At 43.9% G+C, this 20,961-nt stretch overlaps 1 protein-coding gene across 1 annotated transcript in view; it reads left to right on the top strand.

Moving 5' to 3' along the window:
* The first annotated feature begins 1,367 nt into the window (after positions 1 to 1,367).
* The window catches only part of ITIH5 (inter-alpha-trypsin inhibitor heavy chain 5), a 73,682-nt gene continuing 54,088 nt past the window's right edge, over positions 1,368 to 20,961 (top strand). The window contains exons 1-2 of the mRNA XM_060095413.1: positions 1,368 to 1,457; positions 10,964 to 11,008. Coding sequence (XP_059951396.1) covers positions 1,368 to 1,457; positions 10,964 to 11,008 — 135 coding nt within the window. The remainder of the gene's footprint in view (positions 1,458 to 10,963; positions 11,009 to 20,961) is intronic.

The raw sequence follows: 20,961 nt of genomic DNA, 5'->3' as shown, positions 1-20,961 counted from the left end.
GCTTGTCTTTTGGAAGAGGAAACAAACAGCTCCGGTTCATTGTGTGTCTACCAGGTACAAAGATGGAGCCCAGGGCTTCCCTGGTGGCGCAGTGGTTGAGAGTCCTGACGATGCAGGGGACACGGGTTCGTGCCCCGGTCCGGGAAGATCCCACATGCCACGGAGCGGCTAGGCCCGTGAGCCATGGCCGCTGAGCCTGCGCGTCCCGGAGCCTGTGCTCCGCAACGGGAGAGGCCACAACAGTGAGAGGCCCGCGTACCGCAAAAAAAAAAAAAAAGAAGATGGAGCCCGGACTCTAAAAGGCCAGTGAGTGGGTGAGTGGTTGCCAGATAATTATTCTATCTATGACAAGACAGAAACATCACCGATAGTTTGTAACTATGATAACACTTTCATGATTAACAACCAAAAAATCAGAAATACTACGACATGGTGCCAATCCTAGCTTCCTCTTTTCTGTTCCCTTATGCCAGAGCCACATAAAACGGGACCACATTGCTAATGCCATTCTGCATTAGACTACAAATTAGCACCCCTTCATTGGGCCTGTGAGGGTCAGAGTTGGATGCCAAGGGGAATGCGCTGTTCTCTCAGAAGGCAGAAGGTCTCTTGTTGCCTTTAGGCTGGCAGGTGGGGGAATGGTGGTGGTACATACAGTAGGTGAGGGGGTGGTATATATTAGCAGTGGGAGGGTGGTATATATGGGGGCTATATATAGCAGGTGAACGGGTGGGCTGTGTACCGAGGGTCAGGCTGGCCCTTACCGTATTCTCCTGCGACAGGAATGAAGCGAGTCCATGAAGAAGCGGGAGAGGAAGAGAGGGTCGGGGGCTTGGAGGTGGAGGCAGGTGCCACAGGCGCTGGTTGGAGAAGGGAGGCAAAGAAGCCGAGGGAGGGGCGGGGCTTATGGGTTGTGGGGAAGGGGACAAGGGAGGGGGTGTGAGCTGTGCGCTCTGGGAGGGGTGGGGGGGGTAACCGGCGTGGGTGCAGCGGCGCGGGGCAGGACGGGGGCGGGTCTCGCGGGAGTGCTGGGCCGGAGGCGGGGTCTCGCGGGAGTGCAGGGCCGGAGAGGCGAGGGGGAGTGACCGAAGGGCGCGGGGGCGGGGCCGGAGGGCGCGGAGGCGGGGCCGCGGAGGGGTGCGCGGGGCGCGGGCGGGAGGTACGCGGTGGGGCGCGGTCTGTGGTGGTGAGGGGCCCGGGCGGGGCGTGCGGGGGACGGGGCCTGTGGGGCGCGGGGGCGGGGCAAGAGGGAGCGGGGGCGGGGCCGCGCGCGTTCGCAGCCGCGAGCCCAGCGCTGTGCCCCGCGCTGTACCCCGCGCGTCCCGCCGCGTCCCTCCGCGTCCCGGTGCCACCGCCCCGACCCCGCCATGCTCCCGCTGCTCGGGCTGTGCTTGGCCCTGCCGTTCTGCGCGGGGTCGCTGGAAGAGGTGCAGAGCTGGGGGGACACTTCGGAGCAAGTAAGTGGAGTTCGGGGGGGCCCAAGGCGGGCCCCGGACGCGGGCTGCCGCCCTTTTCCACCGCCTCCTTCGGGCGCGTGGCTGCCGGACAGACTCCTGGACGCGAGAGAGGGAGGGTTCACCCCCATCTCCTGTCACACCGTCCCTCCACCTCCTCTCTGTCCCCAGCCTTCTGCTCGGGAACTTCCCCATCTACTGGTCCCTCGAGGAGAGCGTCTGGCTGGCGAAGTTTCTTGCAGAATTGTGTCTGCCACTTCAGAGTCCTGCAGGACCAAATCTCCTTGGCTCCTGTTACCTGCGCGGGTTTCTGCTAGTTTTTTGTTGTTCATTTCTGAGCCAGAGCCCCAAGTTAACTACAGGATTCTTTAAGACTCGTGTGTGGGGTAGTGTGTTGTTGCTGTCGGTTCCTAGTTGTTCCAGAGAGAAAGCACATCTAGGAAAAGTTCCAAACTCCTGGAAGCCTCTGCTTTTCCCATCTGAAAACCGGGAGAACACGACTTTCCATCAGGTTCTTATCAATGCTTTAGCAGTTTAAAGGTGGCCAGATGATGGGCAGAGGATCAAGAACCAAAGGGTCTCAGTTACCCTGGCTAATATTCTGTGTATCTGCCAGGGTTTTTTAAATGGCTTAACCTCACAGGTGAATGAAACCTGCAAATATGAAATCTCAGTACAATGCCCCATGGATAGGAAAGCTCTTTGAAGAGTATAAACCAGGTTGGAACAGTTTTCAAAGCCCAGACCTTATAGGGAGAAATGGCTCTGTCCTGATTAAAGTAGACAGTGCATTTCTAAAGTAGACAGTGAATTTCTACGTCCCCTGGTGCTGTTTACACACACGTATTTAAATTGTTTAGCTGATAGCATGCTTTCACAGGATGGGAAGAAGAGATAAGCAAGTATACTTTGTGTCCCCTTTCCCAGCACCTTGGTTTGAAGAGCAGATCTGGAAAACAGAATCTACCTAAACATCCGGTAGTTACTTTCATGTTGACACTCCCTCAAGGATGTGCTTATCTGTGAAATGGAAGAAATGGTCATTCTCTTATAGGACTGTCAGGAGGAATAGCCCATAAAAATTCCAGGAGGCTGTGCGGTGGAGGAGAAACATGCAGGCTTCGGATCCAGAGAGAAAGGCTGGTCTCTCCTTTGCCCTTTACAGCTGTGTGGCCTGGACAAGCTGCTTACGTTCTCTGAGCCTTCCTTTACTGTCCATCACAACACGGAACACACCTCCTCTTGAGCATACTTGTAAGGATCCAGCTGCTAGTTTATGTAAAGGACCTGGTATACAGTGGGTGCTCAAGAAATGGTAGCTGTTTTGGCCAGTGGTTAAGGGCATAGACTTGGTGCCTGGGCTCGATTCCTGATTCTGGCACTTACCAGCTCTGTGACGCCGAGCAAGGTCCTGGGTGCTTCAATCTCCAATTCTGTGAAAAGTGGGAGAGAACAGGGTGATGAGGATTGGATAGTTAATACACCTAAGGTGCTGGGAACGGTGTTAGCACTTAATGTTGGTGGCTGCTGTTAGGCTTGGGCAGCTGAAATGCTGAGGGTAGGAATTTAGGGTAAAGATCCTAAAACTTTTTTTAGGGGGCGGAGGGAGAAGAATGTGGGAAGCACTGAAACAAAGATTCTGTTTATGAGCTAGGAGGAGGGATTAAAGCTCTGACATCTGCAAGTCCAAGTAGGCTTAACACTGAACTTCCCTGAATAGAGGAACACAGGTTTAGCCCATTTTAGTGACCATGCAGCCGTCAACTCACGGCACTATTTATTCATCTGGAAAATGACTAAATCAGAAAAGACTCCAAATATAAAGTTCTGTGAAAATTTGCGATTTTACCTTTTTATCCCTACTCTATTAAAAAAATTTTTGTGTGTGTGTATAAGATGTAGGATTTGAGAGCACAGGCTCCAGAACCAGACTTCCTGGGTTTGAATCCTGGCTCTGCACTTACTGGGGAGTTAATTAACATCTATGAGCCCCTATTTACCCATCTTGAGAATGGGGATGATGAGATTACTTAATTAAAAGGATTTTGAAGATTAAAATAGTTAATATACTTAGAACTTAGAATGGTGCCTGGCAATGCAGTTAGTGCTCTGGTCTCAATAATTATGGTCTTCAAAATTATATGTGAACAATTTTTTAAATTTATTTTTTATTGAAGTATAGTTGAATTACAATGTGTTAATTTCTGCTGTATAGCAAAGTGATTCAGTTATACATATATATATTTACATTCTTTTTCATATTCTTTTCCATTATGGTTTATCACAGGATATTGAATATACTTCCCTATGCTATACAGTAGGACCTTGTTGTTTATCTTTTCTGTATATAATAGTTGGCATCTGCTGATCCCTAGCTCCCAATCCAAACCTCTCCCACCATCCTTCCCCCTTGGCGACCACCAGTCTATTCTCTATGTCCCTGATTCTCTTCTGTTTCATAGATAGGTTCATTTATGTCCAGTTTTAAATTCCACGTATAAGTGATATCATATGGTATTTGGTGAACAATGTTTAAATGTCAATGAATATGTAAATTTTAATGTACCTGAACTTGCATATTAGCTTGTGTTGCAATTCTTGTGTTGCAGCTTGCCTATTAGCTTGTTATATACCTTTAATTGAAAATATTACTAATAATATCCTAGATTCAAGTCCCTTCCTCCCTCTCCACCTCATCTGTAAACAGTGTTACCCGTAGTCTAATAAACCCACTATCAGCAGTGGTTTTCAAACTTCATCTTGCAGAAAGACACTCAGGACGCTCTTTAAACATTCAGATTCCTATGCCCCACCCCCATCAATTTCCATTCACTAGGTTTGGGTGGGACCCAGATGATCCTGATGCAGGTGATGCATGGACCACACTTAGACTAATTAAGCTTTGAAAGAATCTTTCAGGAAATCAATATTAAAAAGCAAGACTCTTGTATAAAATCAGCCTGCTTTCAAATTGATATGGTTTCTTTTTTTAAAATATTTCTTTATCTATTTATTTTTGGCTGTGTCGTGTCTTCATTGTGGCTTGCGGGCTTCTCTGCAGTTGTGGCACGCAGGCTTGCGGGCTTAGTTGCCTAGAGGCGTGTGGGATCTTGGTTCCCCGACCAGGGATTGAACCCGCGTCCCGTGCATTGGAAGGCGGATTCTTGACCGCTGGACCACCAGGGAAGTCCTTCAAACTGACATGGTTTCTTTAACTAAGGATGGAGCTGCGTTCCCATTATTACAAAAGCAGTTTTTAATTTACAGAATAATAGTAGGCACCAAGTGTTGAGTGTCAGGGAGAGTTTGCTAGGAGCTCTGTGTAAAAATAATAAGAAGCAATAAAGTATATGGTTAAGAGCACCCCAAGTGGAACCAGACTGCCTGGGTTCAAATCTGGGTCACACCACTTACTGGCTGTGTGTACTTGGGCAAGTAACAACCTCTCTGGGTCTCCGTTTCCTCACCTGCGAGATGGCGTTGTTAATGGTTCCTACCTCATAGGCTGGGGTGGACCTAAGTAAGTTTCAAGAGTGGAGTCAAGTTTATATAATGGGCAAAGCCCTCTTAAAGGAAAATTCTAAATGCTAAAAGTGCTAAAATAAACATTTATTTAGAAGGATAAATAAATCACAGCAAATGATACATTTTGACAAACACTATGAATACCACCATTTGTTAAGGGACCGTGCAAGTGAAGGATCCTGATGCTTACCTGTTATTAGCTTCTAAACAATAATAAACTATTAAATAAAAAAATAACAAACCCACTTCTGCTTCTGTTTGTTGTGAGGATAAAATGAGTTGATTCAGGCACAGCACTTACATATAGTAAGCACTCAGGTCCTATTAGCTATTTTGGTTATTTAGGCACAGCCTGGTTGAATCTCTGCCACTGCAAGGAAGGCCTCAGCGAGCTCATGCTCCAGGAGAACTATGGAAGTCCACCCAGGGGAAGCGATGCACGCAAGTGATATTTCAGAGCCTAGATTTGAACCCAGGAGTGCTGAATGCCAAGCCGGGCTCTCAGTGACGCCTCCAAAGACCGCCACTTTCATATTTACAATGTAATGTAATTTGTTTAAATACGATTTTAATTTGTAGCTCCTGGCACATAGATTGTGTTCAGCGTAGGCTTCTGGTACTGCACTCACAGTGGTGATACATTTCTAATTCCCTGAATCGAGCATTTCTGCGGTTTTAAGTTTTATAGTCTCTCACTCAGAACATTTGCGTTTGGGAAAACAAAGAAAATCAAGACCAGTTTTGGTTTTTTCTTAACGCTTTGAAAAGTAAAGTCAAGGAAAGATTCTGTGAGCTCCAGAACACTCGATAATGTCTCCTTTATGTGCACGGGTGTGATCGTTGCAATGGAGTCCTAAGGCTGGATGAGGAAGAAGGGTATTAACGGGAGAGATTCCAGAGATGTACTCACTCCTGAGCCAGAGCCAGCCATATCTGGTTTCTCTGGGGGGAGGTGGGGAGGAGGATGGGGGAGCCCTGCGAGCTGGGCGATGAGTCGTATGTGACTTCGTGTTCCTAACTAACGCTCTCCCAAAGTCCTGGATGCGCTAACGTAAAGCAGCCATGCCCACCGTGCTGTCAGAGGTCCAGCTGGAGGTCCTGTAAGCTTTCTGTATCTAAGGAGCACAGGGTCCGTTTAGGAAAATGGGGCCATAGGATGGAGACCTGAGCTTTCTTTGTGGGAGTGGGGGGTGGTCCCACCCTCCTCATTATCTTCCCACAAGCCAGATCCATTTCTCTTGTTTCTCACAGGTTAAAAGAAACAAGGTGACTTGCCTAAGGTTAGTTGGTTTGGGTTTTGTTTTTGTTTTTCCAGCTGCCTGGAAAATTGTTTGGAATTTCAGCCCCCCAAAGAAGTTTCTTCTTCCATTGCTGAGGTTATGGGCCCCCCCAAATGGCAAGAGGTTCATAGCAGGACAACCTGCAGCAACATTTCTCCAAAGGAAGAGAACTTTTGAGAATTACCCAGACGGGATCCTCCCAGACTAACTGTCCTCGGTCCAGGTGATGGGTGGCAGCTCCCGTGCTTTCCAGCCTGTAGCCCTGGGTTTGGTGTCAGGTCCTGTATCAGATCTCTGAGGCAGCGGACTCCTGAGTTCCGGGCTCTTGGTTTCAGGTTTTCAGAATGCCCTCAGAAGATGGAGCCCAGCGGGTAGATACATTTCTGGCACAGAGCCCACTAGGAACTCATGTCTTCAGCCGTTTGATGGTGTGTGGCTGAGGCTGGCCTAAGTACAGCCTGAGGGCATGAACCCTGCCTTTCTGTCCCTCTTTCAATGCACCCGGGTCATTAAAGCGTCCGTCCCTAATGGGCATGTGTTTGTTCTGTGTATTCACAATATCCCTCACCCTGGGTGGAATTAGGGTTCACTCCTCTTCTCGTGGATTTTCTGGAATGCTTTCACGGTGTTTCTCTTCCCTCCCAATCCTGATCCAACACTGTGATTGATCCTGGGGGGAAAATACCATCTCTGTTATCCAAATTACGAACATTAAGCAGTGCCTGCTGTTTTTTACCTCCGGTTGGACTATCTGACTATGGACTGGATGGAGATTCCAATCCCCCAGCTCTGATGGCGTTACTGCTACATTCTTTGTGCAAAGGCAGTCTTCAGCCACCCTTGCACATCCTGGTAGGGAATGCTGCTTGGTCCATGTGAGTTAAAGAGGCAGATTATGAGCTTTTTCTCAGCATGGTTCCTGTATTGAACTGGATGCTCTTTAAATTTCTCTTCCCCTTTCATTCCACTCCAACAAACATCCTACACAACTACTTCTAGCCATCCCTCCATTGTAAAGCCTCTCACGGTCATCTGAGAACATAGTGAACTCTTCTTTTTTCCATTTCCTTTGTAAAAATTACCTCGTCTACTAAGTCTTCCTGAGTGTATTTCTTTCAAGTTAGGTAGTACGGTCCTTGTTGGCAAAGACCATGGCTGGTATTTCTCAATAAGCACTGTGGTCTGGACATCTGTTCTGATGCTGGAGAAGCAAGCTCAGCTCAGTAGGAGCAAAAAATCCTATTTGAGGGCTTCCCTGGTGGCGCAGTGGTTGAGAGTCCGCCTGCCGATGCAGGGGACACGGGTTCGTGCCCCGGTCCGGGAAGATCCCACATGCCGCGGAGCGGCTGGGCCTGTGAGCCATGGCCGCTGAGCCTGCGCGTCCGGAGCCTGTGCTCCGCAATGGGCGAGGCCACAACAGTAAGAGGCCCGCGTACCGCAAAAAAAAAAAAAATCCTATTTGAGCCATCTCTTAAGTCTATTATTTGGCGGTCCATGCTCTGAGATTACTATTCATGGCAGCCCTTGACATTAAGCTGGAGTCGATTACTTACCTGTCCTTAACCCACACTCCCAGGTTCTTACTAGGCAATGGGAAAACTCTCAAACAATAAAAGGGATCAGGAATTCCTAACTAAAAACAATGAAGATGACATTGCTGTCATTTCCACTTCTAATCCTAGCTGGCACCAGGAAGTTTTGATTCTGGTTCAGTCTGAGTCTAAATTTGGACTGAAGTGTAGCCATCGTGATCCCCTGAGAGGTCAGATAGTCATCTCAAAAGTGAAAAACCAACCTCTCTTGTTCTCCTTAATGCTTGTTTATTTTCTTGGAAAACCTATTTTACAAAGGAGGAGACTTCAAAGAAATACTTTAGATCAACCAGAGAACATAATACCTGAGCAGGCCTGAGCTTCCCTTCTGACCATGGCTATCTTAAGTGGTCCCCAGCCTATTCCACAATTTTAGGAAGGGAGAGGCCTGAGCTGAGCCTGCAGACCCAATGGAGACCTTGCCCAGGACGCTTATTCTGGCTTTCCTTGGATGGTCCCAATCATCCCATGTCATTTTAGAAATAGAAACCAGTGTCCTCCTAGTCATTGTTTGGTTCTCATATGGAGCCAGGGCCGATGTCAACCTAAATCCTATACTAATTCTTTCTATTCCACGTCTGTAGAATAGGAGACTCTATAATGGCTTATAATGGTAATTTACAGTAGCATTATCTATTTTCAGGAGGGATCAGGGAGACGATAGTGAATAAACCAGTTTCTGTTATACTTTTAGTTTACAAAATGGAAATAGCTTTATTGTTTTTTTTTTCCTATTTGGAAATGATACACAGTAATTTGTCCAAAACTGAGGTAGTACAAAAAAGTTTAAAGAAGAAGAATTTAATCACTCAAAGGTAACAGCCATTAGCATTTTGGGCACATTCTACACATGTAGACACTTACAAAAATGAGAGCATGTTAAAGATGGCGTTTTGCTACCTGATTTAATCACTTAAAATATGGCTGAATGTATAAGTGAGGACAGGCCAGGCTGTACTGGGGTAACAACCCCCAAATCTCAGTGAGTTAAATAACAAACGTTTATTTCTTGTTTGTGTGTCTTGTCCATCTTGGATTGTCAGTGCAGCAAGTGTGATCTTGGGCTTGATGGAGCAGTGACCATACCAAACGTTGCTAATTACTATGCCGGTGAGAAAAGGCAGTTCTGGAGGACCTCACACCTGCGATCAAATCCTTGGTGCAGAAGTGACAGATGCCACTTACATTCATAACTTATTGGCCAGAGCCAGTCCCGTGGCTCTGTCTTCCCACAAGGGGTCCAGGAAATGCAATCCTTCTGGCAGAGTTGGAGAAATATTTGGTGAACAGCACAGAAGTCCAGTAAAATTAACATTGATGTCAGTAAATATAGGCCCATAGTATTATTTTCAATAGCTATATTCTAATTAATCAACATATCATTATATATTGAACCAAACCATTTTTAAAGGATATGTTAGGCTATTTCCAATGATTAGCAGTTGCTTTAAAAGTTGCAAATAATTTTTTGTACATTCATTTTTTTTTTCCTATTGATTTTTCCCCCATAGGATGCTTTTCTGAAACTAGGATTTCTAAATTAGAAGACGTGCATACTGGTGGAAATGTAAAATGTTACAGCCACTTTGAAAACTGGTTTATCTATTTCTTAAAAGTTAAATTTATCATATGATCCAGGAATTCCGCTTGTAGGTATCTGCCTGAGGAAACTGAAAACATATGTCCAACACAAAGAGCTCTATGTGAATGTTTATAGAGTTCAAGTCCCACATAATAAATAATAGCCAAAAAGTAGAAATAACCTAAACGTCCATCAACTGGCCAATGGATAAACAAAATGTGGTGTATCCACACAATGGAATATTATTCAGGCGTAAAAAAGAACAAAGTGCTGATAACTGCTACAAGATTACGCTAAGTAAAAAAAGCCAGTAATAAATGACCACATATGGTATGATTCCATGTATATGAAATGCCCAGAATGAGTAAATCCATAGAGACAAAGTAGATTAGTGGTTGCCTGGGGCCAGGGCAAAGGCTGGGGTTGGGAGCCTTTCTGTTAGGATAATAAAAATGTTCTAAATTGATTGTCGTGGTGATTGCACAACTCTGTACATACACTAAAAAACATTGAATTGCGGGGGCTTCCCTGGTGGTGCAGTGGTTGAGAGTCCGCCTGCCGATGCAGGGGACACGGGTTCGTACCCCAGTCCGGGAAGATCCCACATGCCGCGGAGCGGCTGGGCCTGTGAGCCGTGGCTGCTGAGCCTGTGCGTCTGGAGCCTGTGCTCCGCAACGGGAGAGGCCACAACAGTGAGAGGCCCGCGTACCGCAAAACAAAAACAAAACGAAACAAAACATTGAATTGTTTTAAATGAATGAATTTTATTGTTTGTAAATTATACCTCATAAAGCTGTTGAAAAAGACATGCATACAGTCTAAGCATATTTTCCAAGTCTGTGATGACATTGTCAAACTGCCCTCCAGAAAGGCCGATTCATCACTCACAGCAGCGGTAGTTAACACTTCTGTTCTTTAAACAGTGATGTGTCATGAGAAATAATCAGCAACTAGCTAGGCCTTTTAAATTAGTCCAGAGGGGCTGGTTAATTATTATATGATTTTTAAAAATAAGGATGTTACTACTGTCCCCTGCCCCTCCTCTGCATGTGGGAAAGTATAACAAATCATCCACAAAAAACACAGTAAGAAAGTTCAAGGTAAGTTCAGTTTTGCTTCCAGAGTTCCCTGGAGTTTTGAGCAGAGTAAATGAGCCCATCAGAGTTGAGCTGACAGGTTTACTCGTTGTAGCAGACACAACAACAAAGAGCCGATTTTCAAGCCAAAAGTGAATGGAAACCGAAAACAGATATTCTAATGAACTCTGTCCTGGCCATTTCATCTGTCTTCCCCTAACAGATGTAAGAACCCTCAGGTGAGGAGGGGGTGTGACATCGTGGGTTCAGCAGTCAGCCAGGTCTGAGAGGGATGAATTCTAATCCTGGCCTGGATGCTCCCTGGTTACAGGTCAAAACTGCTTTTCAGGTTGGATAACCCTTTGCGTGAATTCGAATTGGTTTTAACCCCCTTCATGTAACTCACATGAGAATGACCTCACGATCATATTTCATGTCTCTTTTCTTCTTCTAGGTTGCACTCAGGGTCCCAAGGCAAGTCAGGCTGTTGCAAAGGCTGGTACGTATATTCACATATATTCTCTTAAAAATCTGTTCCCTTCGCTATTCTGTGTATTTCGAACCAGGCAATAACTATGTTCACAGTTCCCCCAAAGCTTAAAAATTGCGTGTAGAAGAAATCGAACATGAAACAGTGTAGCTTCTGTAAGGCTTTCTTTTATAGGCTTTTATAACACTTTCTTTAAGTGGATTTTCTTTCTGAAAAGAGACCTGATTATTCCAGTAGAACTATAAGGACAAAGTGTGAAGTTTTCAAAGACCTTCTTAGAAAAAAGCCCAACACCTAAGTGAATCTTTACTTTTTTATGATGTTCTTACACAAGAAATAAAGGCTGTGTTGTGAAGTAGACAGCTAAAGCAAGCAAAGAATTCACATTTGTAGATTAAAGCTTTGTGTAATGGAAGTTGGTCCAGGCTCTCAGTGCATGCTGGAGGTTTCCAGATGGAAGTTGGGCAGATGTTCAGGATTCTAAGCATTTATCTGAAATAATCTCAGTCCTTCCTTCCCACTGTGTGTGCCGTGACATATCAAAATGTGGGGACACGCCTTCAGGCTCTGACGCTGTGGATTCCTCTGTACATCCTCAGGAATGAGCCATTTACCCAAGGCCTCCGCACTCCTGGCTGGTGGTCGAGTCAAGGCTGGATTGACCATGACCAATGTCGCAATCATTACCATCTTTATTTGGACCCGGACTTTGTATTCTCATCGTTTTCTGCATGGCCTCTTCCTCCCCTCCCTTCTCCTGTCCTCCCAATCCCGACTCCCCATACCCCAGGTTTGCTAACTTCATTGTCTCATGTTTTTGTCCATGTTCACATCATCATACACAGACATATGTGAACATAAACGGGTCAAGAATTGTGAAGAGTCTAGATTTTTACCCAACATACAAGCCAATAAGCTAGTCTGTTGCTGTTTCATGGATGCTGACACAAAACAGGAGACTCCTGGGCCAGAGATAAAGGATGATTTATTATTCACAGTAAGAGCAGAAGTCAGAGTGGCAGGATTGGTGCCTTTCCTCCAGCTCAGTTCTCATGTAGTGATACAGAGAGGGCCAGGCGACACCTACACATGTGGTTGGTTTTATCACAAGAGAGGTACTGTATAGCACAGGGAACTCTACTCAGTACTCTATGATGACCTATATGGGAAAAGAATCTTAAAAAGCGTGGATATGTGTATAGGTATAACTGATCCACTTTGCTGTACAGCAGAAACTAGCACAGCATTGTGAATCAACCATACTCCAATAAATATTAGTCAAAAAAAAAAAGAGAGAGAAACGCTAAGTTTAGGGAACCTGACTCTTTTGTAATGAGCGCTAAGCCTGCCTGATCTTTGCCCTGGAGGGAGGCATTCTCTTTATTATTCTCTACTTTAAGCCAACCTGCCCTTTGCTCTGAAGGGAAACCCCACCTCTCTCTTCCCAAGCTGTTCATTATACAAATACCTTGGAAAATGTAGTACAAGACAGAGGTAGCCAGTGCCTCTGCTCAGAAAATGTGCAGAAATACCAGACTCATGGACAGTAGTCTCCCAGCAAGACATGGATGCACATATTCATTCATTCAACAAGGGTTTTTGTTTTGTTTTGTTTTGTTTTTGGCCAAGCCACGCGGCTTGTGGGATCTTAGTTCCCTGACCAGGGATTGAACCCGTGCTGCTTGCAGTGAAAGCACTGAGTCCTAACCACTGGACTGCCAGGGAATTCCCAACAAGTATTTTTTTGAATCCTTACTATCTGCCCGGAAATGTTCAAGGCATTGGGAATATAGCAATGAACGAAACAGGCAAAAGACCCTGTCTTTCATAGAGCTTGAATTCTAAAGCAGGGCAGAGATAGACACAGTCAATAAATAAATGGTTCAGTGTGTTAGGAATAGAGAAGATGCCATGAGAAAAACAACATGGCAGAGGCAGGTGGGGGACCCTCATGTACATTGGCATGTATGAGAGTCCTCATATTTGCTTTCAGACAGTGGGACCATGTAACCACAGCTACTGTTCCCTGCATGCTGACCATGTGCCAGGCATTGTCCTGAGCGCCTCATGTGTCGTAGCTCAACCAAATATAGAGACATTTTACAGATGAGAAAACCGAGGTCAGAGAGATTGAGTCACTTGTCCAAGATTACACTTTCCAAAAGAGGTGGTTGAACCAGGATTTTGAGTCCCAGCAGTCTAGCTTCTGAGTCTGTGCTTGTCACTTATACACACAACTGCCTTCTCACCTGATTGTATTTTTCTATTTCTTATTATTTTCACTCAACAGTGCCTCACCTGGTCTACCTCTATCCATTCTTTTAGATGGTGAAAAATATTACAGGTTGTTGGCACACGGTGGTTTATCAAGCATTCTACTATTGATGAGCTTTCAATATTTTTCCAATTTTTTTGCCCCTGTAAATGCTGCTGCAAAAATTTTTTTTTCTAATATGTGGGTGCTTTTAATTCTATGGCTGAGATTTTCAGTAAGAGGATTGCTGAGTCAGAGTGCACATACAGTTTTAATTTTGATAGATGTAGTCAGACTCCTTTTTGAATACACCTAGTACCTTATGTCTTAATTTCATTTCTATCAGCAGTGATGAATATGTACATTTCTGCCAGCAGTGCTATAATTACTCCTTTTGATTTGTCAGTCTCTTAGATTTAAAGTGATACCTCATTGTTCCTTTAATGTGCATTTCCCCGAGTTTGGACTTTTCCCCATATATTTATTGGCCATTCAGAGTCGTTCTTCTGTGAAATTTTTTCTGCACCCATTTTTCTATTGTGTTTTTTTATCCCCTAATTGTCAGTATGTAGGAGATCTTTGTGTGCTATACATACTCTGTCTTCGGAATTGGAAGAGTTCTCCCCTAAATCTGTTATTTGTCTATTAACTTTGTATATAGTATAGTTGCCATATAAAAGCTTTAAGTTTCTGAGTAATAAATAAGTTTATCTGTTCTGTATACCCTTCAAAGTTTCATTCTTGGTTAAAAAGATTTCCTTGGCCCTTTGGCTTAGGCTGTTTTATACAATCTCTTAAATTTTCTTAGAAATCTAGTAACGTTAAAAGCCTCACTTTTATTGATGCCTGTATTATAATTTTGTGGTGTGGACTTTATTTACCCATCCAAACAGTACCAGAATGATCTTTCCAGCATAGGTCTGGTGCATCACTCTCTTTCGCAAATGTCTTCAGTGACTTTGTATCACCTGTAGGATTAACTCTGAGGACATCTATGGCCCCTTGTGATCTGGCTCCTGCCTGCCTCTGTAGCTCTCGTTTACCCGAGTCTCCTTGTATTTTGTGTTCTAGCCATACCACACTAATCTGAATGTTCTCTACTCTAATTAATGAAGAGGACGTGGTGGCCACAGCTGGTACCTTCCTATCACTGCCAGCTCATGGACCCCTGGGGATTTGCTTGATTTTATTCTGAATTAAGTAGATACCCTTTTAAGGAAGCTGTCTGGTATCACAGACACCAAAAATGTGTATGTTTTGAAAAACAGGAGTATCTTTTTTTCTGAGTCTCCATGGTGCTTAACAGCTACTGGCCTGTTTTCCTAAAATAATTCACTGCCATCCTTTAACCTCCCGATGGCAGGGGCTGTGTCTTGGCATCCCCTTCCTAGCAGATATTCTAAAATTTGTAGCTGGGATGTGTTTTGAGCAGACGCGGTGAGACACACAGACACAGAAATGACCATCACGAAGGAGGAAGTTTATACTCAGAGGTCCCAAGGGATGAGAGGCATGGCAGCGCTATGTGGGGAGGCACCGGGTCAGTCAGGGGGCAGCAGGGACAGAGAGAGAACGCGGCCAAGAGCCTTTTTACGGGTTTTTACAGGAAGAAATTGATGAGTCAGGTTAAGCGTGCTGCGTAAGCCTAGGATTGGGTAGTTGGAATAATGTTGGCAGTCTCTGGGCTACAGGGATAGTCCCCAGTGGTCGGGTACCTGGTCCTGGGGTGATATGGGGCAGGGGGAATATTGCGTGGTGTGTGAGAGTTTGGTAGAGGAGGTGGTTGGGATAGAGGGCTCTGTGCTGATTGGTTGTAGCTCGAAAGTGTGCTCGCAGGGGCGTCACTTGCTGTCTCTGCGAATCAGCTGGCCCTGGGAGAAGCAGCCTCTCCAAGATCAAAGCCCCAAATGCCAGAGCATCAAGAATATAGAAAATAAGAAAATATAGTCAGTTCAGCAGGTAGTGTGGTGCTGGGCACCATTACCTCACTGAGAGCTATAGCTACGTACATGTCTGTCTCCCTGCTCCCAACTCTAGCCATCATGGTTTATCTGTTTCAGGGGGTATACAGAATGGCATTTTTTTTCTGAATAAAGATGATAATTGCATTTTGTGTTTCCTCTCGAAACATAATGAAATGTTGCCCTGTAGAATGTATTACTGCAAATAGGCAATTCAGAGCTGATGACACCCTCTGTCTACAGAAGGAAAATTATTTCCCCAAGGTGGTAAATACAGTCGTCAGGGAGATGCCCTGTCTGAAGTCCGCTGCTTCATGTACTAACAGCATGAGCTGTGTTCTTCTCAAAAGGAAGAAGCATTCAGGTTTAGTAAAGATCTCTGGACTGGAGTCAGCCAATTGCCAAGCTCCATAAAGTGAGAGGAACTGATGAGGTTGTTTCTGAGGTTCTCTCCCCTCTTTGGGCTGATTTCTTCTAGTGGTCGACAAAGAACTCTTAGACCAGGATCAAACAGCAGAAGATAAATCTTCTGGGAAGAGACCTGGCTCCTGGCAAAGGCCGTGGCAAACACTCCCCTGTCACAGTTCCAGATGGCGTCTTGGGGGATTGAGGATGTCTTCTGGGTGGCTTGATCTTAAGTGACTCATGTGAGTCACACAGAAACCTCTGGTCCCCCAAGCAGCTAATTAAGACACTCCCTGCCTAAAAACACTTTTCCATCTGTTTCGCTTTTGCAGGAAAGATAATGAAGACATTATTTTGTCACAGGAAGGCTTGATTTCTGGCCCCTGTTTTCCAGCCCACACTCCCAAACAAAATACTGAGTTGAATGCAAATATGGAAAGCGTGTTGGGTTTTTAAGAACTGTGCTTTGGGAAAAACCAAGACCACGGTTTTCTATCCTCTCTTTTATGACACATTTTCGTAAACCTCTCCCATTCCAGGTTGTGCGCTTGGCCTTGGGGTGGTGCGTCTCCTCACGATTTTATGTACCTGGCCAATATTCTTCACCCCATGTGCCCTCCTTTCTAACTGAACTGCACTATTCTTGTGCCAGGAATGGGCTATGGTTCATTCCCATTTCTATGTCTTTTGTGTTTTTAGAATATTCTTTTTGTTTTCTTTCACCACATATAAATTCTACATCTCTTTAAAAGCCTTTTCTTACTTTTATGGTCTTCACTGTTTTCTCTTCCTTCTGAGCTCTGGAAAGTCTTCTAGTCAATAAGTAAATATTACTCAGTCATAAAAAGGAATGGAATTGTGTCAGTTGCAGAGACGTGAATGGACCTAGAGACTGTCATACAGAGTGAAGTAAGTCAGGAGGAGAAAAACAAATATCATACATTAACGCATATCTGTGGAATCTAGAAAAATGGTATAGATGATCTTATTTGCAAAGCAGAAATAGAGACACAGACGTAGAGAACAAACATATGGATACCAAGGGGGAAAGGAGAGGGGTGGGATGAACTGGGACATTGGGATTGACATATGTAGACTACTATGTCTAAAATAGATAACTAATGAGAACCTGCTGTATAGCACAGGGAACTCTGCTCAGTCCTCCGTGGTAACCTAAATGGGAAGGAAATCCAAAAAAAGAGGGGTTATATGTATACGTATAGCTGACTCACTTTGCTGTGCAGCAGAAACTGACACAACATTGTAAAGCAACTATACTCCAATAAAAAAAAGTAAATACATGTATCTCCCTATATCTTCCTGTGTTTCTCTCTATTTTTTGCACTTGCTTCCCACCGCGCCTTGAGAGAACAGATCGTGTGTAATATTTCTTCCCAATCCATCATAGAATTTAGAGTCATGCTTCTGAAATACTACTATATTACTATTTCCCTTTGGAGGATATATATTTTTCTCTAATTGTTCAAGATTCAGAAAATTCAGTTTTACAAATGTTTTTGATTTTGATTCTCTGCTGAGAGCTGTGGATGAGAAAAAAGGAATAAGTCATGGCCCCTGTTTTCCACGTGTTTACAGGCCACGAGGGGCAGGGGAAGGGATGGGTAGCTTTCGGGGATGGGGGATAGAGTTGCACATAATTGATGTTAATAGATTTTCAGCGGACAGCGCTGTCACGGAAAGGCAAGGGCTATACATGTAAATAACACAGGGGCTCCTGTGGGAAAACACTAACTGGGCAGAAGCAGTAAAACTAAAATAGTTTCTTGAAACTTTTCTCAGCCTGTCTCTTGGGGCTACAAACCATAAATTGTGCTTCCTCTTGATGTAATGTTGTGGAAAATTCTGCTACATCCATAATCTTAAGGCAAAAGAAGATACCATAGTAGTCAAACTTAGCATTTTGTCAGGCGTCTTCTAATTCTCACATTTTAATTGCAGTGAGATTTGAAGTGATAATTATCTCATAAATGAGCACAAATCAACATGACATCAAAGATAATCTCAAGGGTACCAAGTGCAGAAGATCTTTAAATACTTTAGAAATAGTACAGGGCAAGGACTCTTTATGGAAGAAGCTCAGTTTTGTTTGGAATGCCGTGCAGCTAGAGCTGTATGCTCTGTTTATCAAAGACATAAACTTAACAAGATTTTTTCCCTAGTAGTGCTCAACTTTTGTGTAAAGAAGTGATAAGCTGATAAGAAAAAAATTGGGGGGGGGGGCAAATTCCCTGGTGGTCCAGTGGTTAGGACTCTGCGCTTCCATGGCAGGGGGTACGGGTTCAATCCCTGGTCAGGGAACTAAGATCCTGCAAGCTGCATGGTGCAACCAAAATGAAAAAAAAAAATTTTTAGAAAATGTCAGAATGTGGCACTAGTGCAGAATGGATTCAGCTCCCTGCCCTGTCTGGAGTGTTTACAATTTAATGTGGTGGGGGGGGGGATAACTGAGGTTTACAGGTAACTTTTGAGTTGAATCAGCATTACATATACTATGCTTTGGCAGTTCTGTATTTTACCTGCTGTCTAACAGTGACCTCTGGGAAAAGCCTTGATCAGCCAGGCCACCTCTGGAATCCTTCTACAGAAGAGGCAGGATTGGAAGTCAGCAACTCCATATTCTCATGCTGGATTTCTTACCTCCCACCTGTGTGACCAGGGGCAAGTACCCTATCCTGGTCTTAACGTTGGTAAAGCGAGGGGATTGGACTTGAGAGTTTCTTTTTCTTTATATTTGTCTTGATAGCTTTTACTATAACTTCTTCATTTCAAGGGGGTTTCTAATATGCAGAAGTTTAGTTCCCAAAACAAAACCAATAAAGCAAGTAGAGATCAGAAAGAGCATAGAGTTTGAAATAATTAACAAAGTGACTAAATCCAGCCCAAGGGCAACTCACACTAAAGTAGCATTGTAAACTCAAATGTCTAAAGGTGTCCAGATCTAAAGGTCCAGGTCTAAATGTCTAAAGGTGTACAAGGAAGGTGTCCAGTTTCTGTTGCTGTATGAAAATCTTCTCCAAACTCGGCGGCTAAAGCAGCGGATTTTGTCCTAAAGAGACTGGATGTTCATAAAGAATGTTTTGCCAACATTGCTTTATAGTGTTGTGTTAGTTTCTGCTGTACAACGAAGTGAATCAGCTATATGCATACATATATCCCTTTCCTCTCGGGTCTCCCTCCCACCCTCCCTGCTCCATCCCACCCATCTAGGTCATCACAGAGCACCGTGCTGAGCTCCTTGGTCTATACAGCAGGTTCCCACTAGCTCTCTGTTTTACACATGGTAGTGTATATATGTCAGTCCCAATCTCCCAATTCATACCACCCTCCCCTTCCCCCCGCCGTGTCCACACATCCGTTCTCTACGTCTGTGTCTCTATTCCTGCCCTGCAAATAGGTTCCTCTGTACTATTTTTCTAGATTCCACATATATGCATTAATATACAATATTTGTTTTTCTCTTTCTGACTTACTCTGTATGACATTGTAAAGCAACTATACCCCAATTTTAAAAAAAGAGGGCTTCCCTGGTGGTGCAGTGGTTAAGAATCCGCCTGCCAATGCAGGGGTCACGGGTTTGAGCCCTGGTCCGGGAAGATCCCACATGCCGCAGAGCAACTAAGCCTGTGCGCCACAGCTACTGAGCCTGCGCTCTAGAGCCTGCGAGCCACAACTAATGAGCCCGCATGCCACAACTACTGAAGCCCGTGCACCTAGAGCCTGTGCTCCGCAACAAGAGAAGCCACCGCAATGAGAAGCCTGCGCACCGCAACAAAGAGTAGCCCCCGCTTGCCACAACTAAAGAAAGCCTGTGTGCAGCCACAAAGACCCAAAAATAAAATAAATTTATTTTTTAAAAAAATATTTTTAAATAAAATATATAATCATATATATGATTATATATTCTATATATATATAAAAGCATATATATATTTTATATATAAAATATATAATCATCGATTATTTCTGATTTCAGGAATAATTGCCTAAAACCCAAAGTTTTATTCCTTACTTTTGACTTTGACTTAGATTCTTGGACCTCAGAAGAAGACATAATTTAGGTGATTTACTCAAGCCCTCTGAATTTATAGATATCAAATTCTAGCAGAAATACATGAAGTGTCACCTAGTTATATTGGTTTAAAAGAGTGCTTCTCAACCCTCAGAATCCACCGGAGGGCTTGTTGAAACATAGACTTCTAGCCCCACCCCCTGAGCTGCTTGCTCTGTAGGTTTGGCCTGGGGTCTGAGGTTCTGCATTTCTAATAAGTTCCCAGGTGATACTGACACTGCCGGTCCAAGGACCACGTCTCAAGAACCATTGTTTTGAAATACCTCCTTCTCAGACCGAAATGGAGAACTTGTTTTCTTTCTAGGGGAAAATCTTTCAGATGCGTTTAGATTTTTTTCTGCTTCAAGTTCAGCCACCAGATGAACAGTCTGGTGGAACTCTGCCGCCACCACTGCCCACACTCTGGCCTGGCTCATGCGGTGAAGAAGACACTTAGCAGGAGTTATAACACCATGAGGTAGAAGCAAATGCATGTATTATAGATGCACAGAGAACAGTGAATAGTTTAACCAGCTTTTAAATTCGCACTGCCTAGCTACTGCCCTTATCAGAAGTTTTGGGGATAAATTTAATTGGCATAGACTTTCCTATTTCTGGGTTCTAATTCCCCAAATACTTTCTTGAGCTCAGTATTAATTCTTATTTTACAATAATGTGATTGTCATCTGAATGGAAAAGCCCCAGAGTATAGTTTCTCTAAGTGGATATTGAAATTAATTTAGAAATATGAGAATTTCTTTAGGTGTAATCTGATGTTGTGGTCAATTCAGTGAGTCTAGAAATGTGATCTAAACATTCATAACAGAAAAATGTTATATACTTCACATACTTCTAAAATTCCAATATTTTATTAAATTCTTTAAGTAGAGTATATTCTCTGTTAAATTGGAAATCTTAACTATGTCCATTTCTTATTTTTTTACAGTTAAAAAAAATTTTTTATATTGGAGTGTAGTTGATTTACAATGTTGTGTTAGTTTCAGGTGTACAGCAAAGTGATTCAGTTATACATATACGTATATCTATTCTTTTTCAGATTCTTTTCCCATATAGATTATAACAGAGTATTGAGTAGAGTTCCCTGTGCTATATATACAGCAGGTTCTTGTTGATTATCTATTTTATATATAGTAGTGTGTATATGTTAATCCCAACCTCCTAATTTATCCCTCCCTACTGTGTTCAGTCCTTAAAGCTGGGCTAAATAATTTGTTTCTCTGTCATGTACTGGTTGTTCAACCATGACTGTTTT

This window comes from Mesoplodon densirostris, chromosome 4 (assembly GCF_025265405.1).
Source record: "Mesoplodon densirostris isolate mMesDen1 chromosome 4, mMesDen1 primary haplotype, whole genome shotgun sequence".
Lineage (NCBI taxonomy): Eukaryota > Metazoa > Chordata > Mammalia > Artiodactyla > Ziphiidae > Mesoplodon > Mesoplodon densirostris.
This window is presented reverse-complemented; position numbering and strand designations above follow the sequence as displayed.